The sequence below is a fragment of the Pimephales promelas genome, chromosome 11, assembly GCF_988280905.1.
Source record: "Pimephales promelas chromosome 11, fPimPro1.hap1.1, whole genome shotgun sequence".
Taxonomy (NCBI): domain Eukaryota; kingdom Metazoa; phylum Chordata; class Actinopteri; order Cypriniformes; family Leuciscidae; genus Pimephales; species Pimephales promelas.
In genome coordinates, this window is record NC_142779.1 from 17911894 (window position 1) to 17926030 (window position 14137).

Sequence of the window (14137 nt, forward strand, 5' to 3'; positions counted from 1 at the left end):
ACGCGTTCTGTAGCGCTGTTTGTTCGCGTTTGGCTACGGTAGAAACATGACGTCACAATATGTCGACCTTCATAGAAGTGGATGCCCACGGTTGTGTAGATATACAGTCGTGCTCAGAATTAATGGCACCCCTGGTAAATATGATGCAAACTGGCTGTAAAAAATAATTTTGCATTGTTTATCCTTTTGATCTTGCATTGAAAAAATTGGCAAAAGTCTAACCTTTCATTGAAGCTAAAGAATTGAAAGTGGGGGTAAATCACACTATGAAATAAATGTTTTTCTCCAAAACACTCTGGCCATAATTATTGGCACCCTGTTATTAAAAACTTTTTGCAACCTCAGATCTGTAAACTTTTGCCAAGATAACAGATCTGAGTCTTCTCCTATAATGCCTGATGAGTTCGGAGAACACCTGACCAGAGATCAGAGACCATTCCTCCATACAGACTCTCTCCAGATCCTGCAGATTCCCAGACCCATGTTGGTGCTTCATCTCTTCAGTTCACTCCACTCATCAGGTCAGGGTCTGGGACAGTCATGGCAGAAGCTTCATTTTGTGCTCCGTAACTAATTTTTGTGTTGATTTTTGTTTTGGATCGTTGTCCTAATGGAAGATCCAACCACGGCCCATTATAAGATTTCTAGCAGAAGGCGTCAGGTTTTTGTTTTTTATCTTTTTGTACTGTATTTGATAGAATCCATAATACCATATATCGGAACAAGATGTCCAGGACCTCCAGCAAATAAATAGGCCCACAACATACAAGATCCAGCAGTATATTTAACCGTAGGCATGGGGTACTCTTCATCCCTGTTTGCACCAAACACATCTGCTGGGATTTCTGCCAAAAAGCCCCTTTTTTAGTTTCATCTGACCACAGAACCCTGTGCCGTTTGAAGATCCAGTCGTGTCTGACACCTGAATATGCTGGAGTTTGTTTTTGGATGAGCAAGGAGCATTTTTCTTGAAACCCTCTCAAACAACATGTGGGGATGTAGGGGTTGTCTGATTTTTTTTAATTTTTTTTTTAGGTTTTCTGACCCCAAGACTTAACTAATCTCTGCAATTCTCCATCTGTGATCCCTGAAGAGTCTTTGGACACTCAAACTTTCATCCTCACCGTCCATTAAGGCAAAATAGACACATGTCCTCTTCCTGGCATAATCATAACATCTTTAGTTGATTATAACTTCTTAATTATTGTCCTGATGGTCAAAATGGGGATTTTCAATTCTTTAGCAATTTTCTTACATCCACTTACTATTTTGTGAAGCTCAACAATCTTTTGATGCACATCAGAATGTTCTTTGGTTTTATTCATTGTGATGGATGATTCAGGGAATTTGACCTTTGTGCTTCCTCATATTTAAACTCCTTGAAACAAGAAGTCATAGCTGGACAATTTCATTTTCCTAGTCACCCTGATTTGCTTAAAAAATTAAATATTAATGGGAATGTACTTCAGAGATATTTTTGTCATAAAAAATTCTAGGGGTGCTAACAATTATGGCCAGAGTGTTTTGGAGAAAAACATTTATTTCATAGTGTGATTTACCCCCACTTTCAATTCTTTAGCTTCAATGAAAGGTTAGAATTTTGCCAATTTTTTGAATGGAAGATCAAAAGGATAAACAATGCAGAATTATTTTTACAGCCAGTTTTCATTATATTTACCAGGGGTGCCATTAATTCTGAGCATGACTGTAAATGTCACATTCTAAGGTAATAAAAACATTACGGTTTATTAAGTAAGTTCTTTATACACAACTTAAAAAAAATTGCATTTCTGTTAATAGATACTCAACATTTTTACACATTGCACCTTTAAAATTCGTGTATTCGCAATGGATGTGAGAACGTCAAAGTATTCAAGTTGTTTACCACATGCGTTATTTTTATACATAAGCCACAACTTCGGGAAGGGGACGCCAGGAGCGTTCCAAACTAAAGTGAACAACTGAATCCCTTCACAAAGGGCCCTTCCACAGGTCTGTCAGAGAAGGGAACATGCAATTGTCAGTTTAAGGAAATAAATTAATCATTATTGTTCATGAGTAGGGCATATGAGTAGCCTAGGGAATCTGAATTGAGATCCGCAACGAATTTCTTGCGACTGGCGGGAAAATCAGTAAAGCATTATGCAGAATTGAAATGGAACTGGTGACACCCAGGCTGTTTTGCCTTTAGCTTTTAACTCAGGTTCGCTTTGAAAAAATGTTAACGTGTAGCCTATCTATCAGGACTTTAAAGAGCGTGATAGACGCAGGCAGGGGGGCTGTATTTAGACAGCCGTCAGTAGTTCAGAATTTGAGAGCAGCTCTCTGACTTCACAGACTTTGAAATGTTAAACTTTCAGTGGCTGAAGTGTTTAGATTAGCGAAAGTGATGTAAATAGACGTGATGAAATATGTAAGTGAGCTGTAAACAGTTCTTTTTATCTTCAGGGAGCCGTGTGTGCGTTCGTGTGCATGTGCAGAGCGTATTGTGTGTGAGCCGTGCTTTAAACATGAGCAGCTCGAGCTCGCACCAAATCTATTCTTTACAGTTTGTTTTCTTTTTACCTCCAAAAATGTAAATGATGTCTAGCTGCTGTTTTTTATTATATGCAGCCGAAGAGTGGGCGCACGGCTTCCGTGGCAGGTTTTGCTGATTAATTTCCTGAGGTCAGGGCTATTGCGCTGTGCTCAGTGATGCAACATGGACACACAGACAGCCAGAATATTCTGATAAAACCAACAGAGCAAAATCAGCTGGAATAAACTGCCTTTGCACTCAGCATTACACTGTACGTATCTCTGTGTAGATGGTCAGTAAAATGGGCCAAAGAAAAGTTTGATAGGTTATGCATTTGAAATCAGATAAAAATGATTTCTAATCACAACTTTTTATCTTTTGTCAAAACAACTTAGATAATTAATGTGGTTCAGAATACATAATGTTTTGAGTTTCTATTTATTAAACCACTCTCCTTTGTTGTATTAACTCACATTTCTTATTTCAATGAACTCAAAATGTTAAGGCAACCAGGTTTTTTAAGTTAAACCAACAATATACAGTAGTTAACATTCCCTTCTTATGTGAGATGTGGAATTAAGCCAACACCTATAAGCTTTAAACAACACCTTCCTCACATGAATACACACTCCCATTAAATCAATCGATTGTTTAGTCTTTAGCCTACTCGTGACTGTTTTTGCACCAGGTTTTTCAAACAAGTTAAAAACAATGACTCGGAATATAAAGGGTCCCAAATTTACTTACAGCTCTCAGCAAACACACCTGAACCTGCTAAACTAAGTCTATGGATCACTTTAAAATTACAGATAGAACATGATTGGAACTAAATTCTGCACGAAGGTAGGCCTACAGTAGAGTGGGGCTGAGCGCCTCTGCAGTTGCTGGATTGCACTTTTACGCGCTCTCGCCACCAGGTGGCGCGTATTGAGCGCGCAACAGATGCGCACCAGCGTCCTTGTCCAGCTCTGATCCACTGAGAGTTTTTCTGTGCGTCTCACTCAAAGGAGCCTGCAACCTGCATCTCATCTTGTCTTATGTGGGGTGACGTCACAACAGAGTTCCCGAGTGAAAATGTAGCCTACTGTTTATTTCCACAAAGAAAGGAAAAATTAGAATTTGATATATTTTTAACATTTACCCTAAATCTTAAAAAGTTACATGCGTGCAGAAATGTTGAAATCGAAGCTACACATGTTATTTAAACCATTTTGTCTATTCTACTTTTAAACGAAATGATTTCTCTCTCTCTCTCTCTTATATACACAACTGTGAGATTACGTGATCTTTTTCCCTCATTCGCAGTTTTCGGTAACCTATGTGTGTTTGACCCCAAGAGGAAAGGCTTATACCAAGAATTTCCACCGCACTTCAGTTCATTTCAAAGAGAAGTGCTCGAACTTCTTGAATTCACCTTTTCAGTGGTACTAAAATGAAACTCGTGCTTTTAATCTGTCTTCATGGGGTCGGGGTGACAAATTGACTAATGGTTTTGGGACGTTTAAAACTGGTCTCTCATTTCTTTCTCGCAGAGAGCACAAGTTAAAGGTGACAGTTGTATATTTACCTTAATTAATACAAAGTGAAGCTTGATTTGTTGCCGCCCCCACCTCGCACAGAAGCTCACTTTAAACAAGAACGCTTCAACTTTATGCTTAATGACGAGAGCGTTTATTTAATTAGACATTTCAGTTTATAAGTGAACACTTCTATATAATAATAATAATGATACAATGTTTGTCATTGTAGCATATATTTAATGCAAAATTTTATCATAATTATTTATATTCTTTTCTCTATCCTTCTGCTGATTATCGCTCTTATCAGCGCGCAAGAGGTGGAAGACCTTTCCAACGTAAAAGTTTCAAAAGTTCCAGTGGAGTTCAGTTGAGTCCTCTAGCATGTATGCACTGGATAAAAGTCTTTATGTGTTTGGTACTTCAGCGTTGAGGGCTGCTGTACCAGTGGAGGAAACTTCACTTCAGTATTTTGGGGGTTTGGCTGTGTGACGTCGCGGGTTGGGTTACAATAAAGAGGCGGTTTGACTTTGGGACCGCAAGACACAGCTAGAGTAAGACACAGAGAGAGAGAGAGAGAGTTTCTACCCCGAGTAACCAAATACTCACAGCGCACAACCGCTGGACCACAGCTGTGCGAACTTCAGGGTTTTCCCGTGTCTCTGCTGCGAGAACATGCTGAGGAAGACGAACATTTCTCCGATGCGCCTGAGAGTTTTGCACTGCATTTAAAAACGCTGTGGGAAAACTAAGTGACTCTAAAACTTATTTTGGATCGCCCTGCTTCACCAAGACTTGGTAAATATTTTCTGGATTTTTGGAATATTTTTGACAAGCTTTTACTATTTGCATTGTCAATGATTTCCTGAACTACAAATGCGTAATGTTCAAGTGCTTTTAATAATGAATTAAAGCGAGAAATTGCTTGTAAAGCATGACGGGTACAACTTGTAACACTTAAGCTGTTTCAAGAAAATTCTTGGAACAGTTGTTGAATTCACTTCATTGCAATGTCAAAGTAATTTGTATAAAAAATCACAGCAACTAATTTGTAAATTATGGTCTTTAATGGGGATCGGGTCAGTGATCAACAGGTGGGATGCGCATTGTAAATTCTTATTGATTATAAATGGTGTTAATGCGTTTAAAATATAGTTGTGGGAATAGCCTACACTAACTCGTTTACACTAGGCTATACATGTTCCTAAAAAACAAAAACAAAAAACTCTAAAATTCACAAATGTCGTCTGCGGAAAGCCTTGAAGCTGCTCTCATGTCACCCAATGTTTTTCGTTCGAAAACTGTAACAAATTCGTTCAAGTAAATTGTAAACTTTAGATTGTATTATGCATGTGTAGAAAACATTCTTTTTTCGAAGCCATGCGAGGCCTTGTGGTTGGTGATCTCGAGTCGTGGTTCGCGTGTGGTTTGAATGGTTTTACAGTGATGCTCGGTGATGAGAAAATTAGCAGTTATTCGTTTGTTTCGGTTTATTTTAAGCGCTATTCGTTCACCTCACGTCTTGGGGAAGCATCAAAATGGTCAAAAATAAAGCAAAACATATTTTGTCTCCCATATAAATCCAGTAGGTACCTACAATTAATCATAAACGGTTGCGACCTTTATAATATTTTTTTTTTTAAACGAAACGTCATTCCTTTTAAAATAATATGGACTATAACCTAGTCTATATTTTTTTGTTTTATTTTTGTTTGTTTTAAATAATACGGGCACATTTTAAAATATGCAAATGTATAAATAAATGTTTTTCTTGCCCAAAAATTATTTTATTTTGCATTTAAAGTGTTCTACAATACATTTAAGCATAATCTAAATCCACCCAACAATTGAAACATTTTAGATATTAATAACGAATAACATTTTATCCTAAAATATTCATGTTATGGTTTTATAGTTCAATGGTTTTGTCACAAATAAATGACCCCATCTGTTGAATGCCCTCTGTCAGAAATGACTCCTAAAATATTTAGGGTATAGGCTATACAATTCGTTTAATTTCTACAGAGAAAATGCAACGAATTTCGATATATATCAGTTCAAAATTAAGCATTTACAATTAATAAGTAGCCTATTTTATAGGCTATTTGTACTGTGACTTTTTTCAGCTTTAATTGTTATATATTTTGATCTGATTACACAAAGTGCATCAGTATGAACCTGACAATATGCTCTAGCCATTATTCAGTATTAAAATATTACACTGTCAATTATTTTCCTTTTGATATAAGCTAGTAGGCTACAGTACAGGCACATGCGTTTTACATCAAACTGAAAACACAATAAAGCGCAAGGCCTTCTCCACAATACTTACATCTTTTTGTATATTTAGTCAACTGTTTGGCGGTGCTTAATGAATGGTGTGTTTCCCTCTCTCCAGGGTTAAGTGATCACATCCTCTCGGGGGGCTACGCGGAAAAAGGAAAACATACACTTACTTGATAATCGTTGGACAATTGACCAAAGACTCGTCGTTAACGCATGAACCTCGAGATCGTGATTAAATCCTGTAATACACGTCGAGATTTCTTTGTGATCTCCACACTCGCGACAGGCGCACATTCACACCTACCGAGAGATAAAAGACGTATGACCCCCGCGCGCTCAAAGCTGAGTAATCACAGTTATTAATAAGGAGGGTTGATGATGGACAGAGGCACTGGCCATCCGTCTGACAATATTCTTGCAGTATTTACCAGTCTGGTATTTACACACTGATGGGTGTTTGCAAATGCATGGATGTTTCAAACAAATTAGGCTTAAATCAGATTTTACTTTAGGCCTACAATTTGTTTTGATATGTAGCCTATATATATATATATATATATATATATATATATATATATATATATATATATGAAGAGTTCAGATGCAAAAGCCTCTAAATGCCATTTGAAATTTTCTTCTTTAATTATGATTTTTATCAAACTTGTATATTTAAGTTCAGTGATTTAACTTAAATGGCAATGATAATTACCTATTAGGCCTAATTGTTATTTAAGTGAAATTCACATCATTAAAGAAGAAAATTTCAAATGGCATTTAGAGGCTTTTGCATCTGAACTCTTCATATAGCCTATATATAACCACAATTTGAGGGGGAAGTGTCACATTTGATATCTGTATCCCAGGGTGGATGAGGGTAGCCGACCACGAGCTCAGCAAATTGCGGTGTGATTTTTTTGAGACTCTTTCACCACCTTGTCTGGGATAGACGTCTTTAGCTCCACATTACTGATGCTGCCTGGCGTGGGGGACAAAATCTGGGCGATTTATCCAGACACAGCGCGCAAATCCGACTAATTAGCCAACAATGTACCGGAAAAAATGTCCAAGCACTTGAGAAATCCCACAATTCAGAAATGTCTATTCCCCCCTCAAAACGTTCAACTGGCGTTAGATTTAGCGGTTAAGCAGATAGTTTCCTAACACATTCCCCTCCGTCAATCGTTTAAAGGTATGTAGACTTCAAAGGGTTAAGGGTACGAGCCTGTTCTCGGGAGCGAGTCCTGATCTCCTCTAATGACCTCCGTAAGTAAAAGTCAATTACTTCTGCGCCATGATCAGAGCGTCCAAATCCCCAGGGGAGCTTTGAGCTTCAGAAAGACTAATTAGGGCTATTTCACATTTTATTTACCGCAGATCAGACCCTCTCTGCATCACGACGAGTATAAGACAGAAATACACACAAGATAAACGTCATCATTTACATTTCAGACTTCTTAGCTAACAAAACGGTTGTAGAGATGTAACTTTCTTGAACTTTAGAAACATGACGCATAGGCTATGACTTAAAATAGTGTATACAACATTTGCAGCGCTTTGACTCCATCCATCAGAACCATATCTGGCACAGTCTCGTTTTGTATTCAGTAATATAACACACAACACACTGTTTCGTTTCACGTGGTACTTATAAAACTGTGTGAAAAAAAAAAAAAATCCTCCAGATATGAGTAACACTGTATACACACACCAAGCCTGTTTGTTTGAGTGTGTGTGTGCTTGTAGTTCCTGATGAGACAAAGAGGAGTTATTGTGCTTTGTCTGTTCTCATCCAACCTGATTAAACAGTTGAGGCAGGTATGTCACCTACTGTCTTTCGTCTTCATGGCCATAGGCATATTTTCGGCATTCAGAAGACGCCCACACCAAAATGTACATGCACACACACTCTGGCAGGCTTGAGCCTTGCTTTGTGTTCATGTTGGAGTGTGCTCTTTCAATATGTCAGACAAGGTGTCTCACTTGACATGTGCAGTTTATGTCTTGACATGAGTGTGTGCGCGTGTTTTTCTTTTTCTTTTTAGGGAAGTCCCTTCAGCCAGTAATGACCTAAAACTGTTTCCAAGTAATGCATAATACAGGCCCATACTATAACAGAAAATGTAAACATAGTGAGCAAATTCTCAATGGATGTCTGCAGGTGTATTCTTTTTTGAGACACTGAGTTAGTTGCTCTTACTTTACTAATTTTCTTTCTGTTTTTGTCTCCAAAAGAAACTTTCTGGAATCAGACATGGGCAGTAAGACACTCCCAGCACCAGTGCCTCTTCATCCCTCTCTGCAGCTGGCGAACTACCAGCTCCTTCATACCTCCAACGGGTTGCATTTGCCCGCCGACCACATGCCCAGCATCTATAGTTTCAGTGCCCTGCATGCCGTCCACCTGCACCAGTGGACTCTGGGCTACCCACCATTCTCTTTACCACGCTGTACCTTCTCCAAGCTGCCTGGCCTGGTGGACGCCCGCTTCCCTCTACCCTCAATCCCTCTGTTCCCCCATCTCGTCCAGCCCGCCAAGCAGGAATCCCCCGGGCCTGGTTCTGGAGCATCCAGCAAAAGCAAACCTCGTTTTGACTTTGCCAACCTCGCAGCGGCCGCCACGCAGGACGACGCCCTCAAGGCGGAAGATCTGAGCATTAACAACGGGCACGTTCGCTCGCCCTCGTTGGGCTGCCTGCTGGATGTGGCCAAGCTCTCCTCGCCAGAAAGAAAACCCAGCCGGGGACGACTTCCGTCCAAGACTAAAAAGGAGTTTGTGTGCAAGTTCTGTGGCCGCCACTTCACTAAGTCCTACAACCTGTTGATCCACGAGCGCACGCACACAGACGAACGGCCGTACACTTGTGACATCTGTCACAAGGCCTTCAGGAGGCAGGACCACCTGAGAGACCACAGGTAAGGATTTACAGCTGATCTAGAAACGCATACCTGTGCATTTATACATAAAGCGAACAGTAAAGTAAACTCCTGCCCACCCACAAACTCCCAACCTCCTGCAGATTCTGTTCCAATCATGACCTCATCAAGCATTACCGCACCTGGTAATACTCTCCCTCCCATCATTCCAGTTAGAAAATAACACAGGGTATAATATTAAGTACTTGTTATTTAAAAAAAAAAAAAGTTTATACAAACACATATAAATGCAAGTATTAAATGTTATGCAGATTCTTATATAAAATAACAATTTGAGCTTTGAGTTAATGTGGTTAAAGTTAAGCCTCAAGCACAACAGATGCAGAAAAAAACAGTTTTGTCTTAAACCACACCTGCTCTGGTGATTTATGACATTCGATATTCAAGTACTATAAGAATGATTTAAATTAGTTGAGACATGCTAAACAATCTCCTTCAGTTCTTCAGTAATGATCTTGGCTCTTTTCCTCACTGACAGTTATCGCTAGATATGCATCATTTATGAGATTTAATTAACATTTGCAGACCCAAAGATTTGTCATGACACGGCAGATATAACTACTGCGCTAGCTTCCATTTAAAACCACCATCATTTCAATAGTTCACATAATCCTAGAAAAATGCTCAGGCCACTTTAAGTGTGTTGCAAACATGTTTACATCCATTAACAAACTGCAACTATTCTCTCTCTCCCTCTCTCTTTTTTTTATAAAGGTACATCCATTCCAAAGAGAAGCCATTTAAATGCCAGGAGTGTGGAAAGGGTTTCTGTCAATCCAGAACTCTTGCTGTCCACAAAACATTACACATGCAGGTCAAGGAGCTCAAACCAGCCAAGATAAAGTGAGGGCATTTGCTTCAATCAATGGGGACACTATAAAACAAAACCTAGTGCCTCCAGCCAAAAACATTGTCATTGCAAGGCCACGGAGACTCCATCTGAGGGCCGTGGACCTCTGTGCACGGCTTCGCGCACCAAAGATGGATTAGGCTTGACCAAAGAGCTTCCTGAAAAGGCATCCTTCCATAACCTACAGCTATGATGCCTTAAGGTTTGACTGAAACAAAGGAATGGAGAACCACGGGACAGAGCAGAAGCTTTAACATGGATTTAAGACAATCCAACTGATTGATTTGTTTAAGAAAGAACAAATAAGCAAGAAGAGCGCCGACACCAAAGAGAACAGCTATAGTGAGATCTGTGATTTGAATCTGCACTGCTCCATTCCGAATGACCTGTTATTTTATTTTTGTACACAGTGATTTTTCTAGATATTGTTGACCTTGTCGTTGACGAAGGCAGACTCCTCGGACCTATGCAGTTAGTGAGAGTCCACCAAAGCTCTCGCATTTACAACCCAAAGTCAGTCGAGCAGTCATTCCTTCTCACCAAAGACCTTCAATCATGTAATTCCTCCTTTTGTACAGATTCCTTTTTGTATAACTGATATTTGGCACTTTAATCTGATTATTGTTTATTTACATGTATCACTGGATTCCTTAAACTTATTTTTTGAAAATAAATAGTCATTTCTGTATCAAATGCATGTTTGTCGTAATGCAAATCCTAACCCTATATAAAATCCTTCTCAGCACGTTTTTTTTAAATGTTAAATCTGGTGATACATGGGTACAACTGGCACAAATAAAGGGGGTTTGTCTTCACAGACTAATTCAACATTAAACTAAAAGCAGAGATCAACAATGTGCTCTACACTCGACTGAATAAATCAATAAATAATGATCTGTGATGATGTGTAGACATGGATTGACTCAAAGGCCCGGGGGACGACATCTGCTGCTGTCCTCGTGAGCATCTCTATTCTTTCTCTGAGCTTTAGATCAGAGGGCATGAAAGTTCATGTTTCATAGAGAAATCAGTGTAAACAGACACACCTGCAAACACAATTCAGAGGTTAAATGGGGAGTTTAGAGAGACAAAAAAAAGACTTGTTCTTGAATTATCAGGAGTGTTAGATCCTTGACGGCACAAACTCTAACTAAACAAGGTGAACTTGGGCGGATCTATATTTAAACTCCAGAATTAGCAGCAGGAAGCTTCAAAGAACAAGTCATTCTCACAGGCCCAGATGAATTGGCTCATCACAGAAACAGCGTTTCTCAAGCGGCGCTCAGACCCACGCACAATTTAAAAACACAAATGGGGAAGAATCTTTAAAAACTCACCATTCCAAATTCAGACCACAACATCAGATTTATTGCCTCTGCTATGGTGAGCAAAGTGCCAAACACTTTCACAACATCTGTGATACAGTTCTTGCTCTACACCCAGAGCTGGTCTCTTGAGTTTGTTCACAGGAATGGAAGTATGTGTCTGTGAGTGTGTAGCATATGTGTGTGTTTGTGTATGATGTGAGTTTCCGTGTACAGTCATGATTACTTTCGCCCTGACATCATCGCCCTTGGCTTGCAAGAAGTGGCCAATGAGCAGAGGAATCAGAATTCTTCTCAGAATCCTCTTACAACATGATGAGAACTGAAATGCTGCGCTATGAAGTAATTCTCAAACAAACAAACAAACAAACAAACAAACAAAGAGAAATTATTATTATTAATATATATATATATATATATATAATAGCATAAAATAAAATATCAGACTGATAATATGAATAATAATAGTATTATTCTGTACGTATGTATTATGTGAGTTGTTTTAGGGTATGTTTTACACGGTAACAATGCTCAAAAAATGTGAACGCTTTTCCTCTGCGTTTACTAAAAATACTGTATTATGTAGCCATGCTATTTGTTGGTGATGTCACTTTGTAAAGAAACACTATACGCGCTTATAGACTGAACACGTAATACGCATGCGCTTGACGTTACCGTGTTCACAAATTCACGTTTTTTTGTAGTTTACACGGGGAAAATAACAGTATCGTTTTTCGAAAAATAACACTTTGAAACACGTTTTAAAAAGTTTTCAGGCAATATCATGTAAATGAACGACCGAAGCACATAAAAAGTTTTGTGCAAATGGCCCCTTAGACTATAGGCTCTGAAAATTATGTTTTTTTTTTTAACTAATGATAATACAAAAATGCATCCTTCTGAGGAAGGATTATCCATAACTTTATGATTATATATATATATATATATATATATATATATATATATATATATATATATATATATATATATATTTATATATTAGGGCTGTCAAACGATTAATCGCGATTAATCGCATCCAAAATAAAAGTTTGTGTTTACATAATATATGTGGGTGCACTGTGTATAATTATTTTGTATATATATAAATACACACACATCCATGTATATTTATTAAGAAAAAAACATATTATTTATATATAAAATATTTATATTTATATATAATATAAATTATATATAAATCTATATACAGTATATACATGAAAATATTTCTTAAATATATACAAGCATGTGTGTGTATTTATATATAAAATAATTATACACAGTGCACCCACATATATTATGTAAACACAAACATTTATTTTGGATGCGATTAATCGCGATTAATCGTTGACAGCCCTTTATATATATATAGTTGGTTTAACTATATATATATATATATATATATATATATATATAAACTTGTTTTAGAAAAAAGTTGTTTTCATCTTTAGATGGGCATCATGAGAAAATGTTTCATTGTGTGTGAACACATATACCGCCTTGAAGTTCAATCTTTCTGACAGCAGGAAAAAAGGAAGATATGAAGAGAAAAAGCGCACTGTGAATGAATTCAAAATTAAAATTCGAAACTAAAATCCAACGCACCAATTGAGAGACTGAAACTGAAGAGCTAAGCCTGAGGGAAAAAAAAAAAAAAAAAAGATTCCTCCAAAGGAAAAGTCAATATGTTTTTCTTTATAATTATACACTTCCCAAGTTGACTACAATATCAAAACCACTGTAACAGTAAACGTTCACATAAAATCCGCTTTTCCCCAAAAAATTCTGAGGAAGAGCACTATTTAAAAATGAGATGGTTTTACCGCCAAAAACATTTCATGACCCATCAGGACTAATTCTCAGGTACTCTTGGATTCAAAAGCTTTGGGAAATCAAGACATAATTCTTAAAAACTCATTAAGGGAAGATCAGTCTGGAGCATAAAATAACTTCTGACAGAAGTGTTTCTCACATTTTTTAAACAAACACACTCTCTGCTGCTTCAGATATGGTATCTATTACAGCAGCATCAGTTTGTTAGATTTGCTGCAATCACTTTTTAGAGCAAGTCAACAAAGGGTTAGAAAGAAGGACAGAAGGAGGAGGAGGAGAGAGAGGGAGGTTACAGGATGGAGGTGTGCCCCGTCCTTCATTCTTCTGCCTGCCCGGAACACATCAGTCCATCAGCATCTCTAACTGACCCTCTGCCGAAAGAGAGCCAGGAACACACACACACAATTCAAACTATCCCCATTGCTTCGACTTCAAAACGTTTTACACCCCATGAGTGAGCGCTGATGCAACTGAATCAAATAACACCACCACCATATTCCTGTAAATCTAAACATCGCGCGCCGTGTTGCAACACCGAATACATCAGCTGGACACACAAGCAGGGAGAACATTCTCAGCATATGTTGTTGGTCGATGTATGATTTAGTGAGATGTTCGAGGAGGTCAACTGCTGTGACAGACAGTGGCTCTACGATGACACATTTAACACTCAGGAGCAGGTGACATACACACACACATGAGTGGGCCACAGTGCACATGCACAGGATGGGGTGAAGCGCAGGCCAACAGGATGGAGAGAGGACACACTGACAGACAGACGGACACACACAGGCCTCCTGAGTCTGTGGCTTCCTCAGACTGGAGGAAGAGGAAGTGAAGCCTGCAAGATGTGGCCATTAAAAAACACACACAA

The 14137-nt window shown here is 38.4% G+C and overlaps 1 protein-coding gene across 1 annotated transcript; it reads left to right on the plus strand.

The window, feature by feature from the left end:
- The first annotated feature begins 4588 nt into the window (after window positions 1-4588).
- Window positions 4589-10922, plus strand: osr1 (odd-skipped related transcription factor 1). Its single transcript, XM_039671670.2, has 3 exons — window positions 4589-4833; window positions 8554-9234; window positions 9970-10922. The coding sequence occupies exons 2-3, from the start codon at window positions 8573-8575 to the stop codon at window positions 10100-10102; spliced, it is 795 nt and encodes a 264-aa protein (XP_039527604.1). The 5' UTR covers window positions 4589-4833; window positions 8554-8572; the 3' UTR covers window positions 10103-10922.
- Window positions 10923-14137: the final 3215 nt, after the last annotated feature.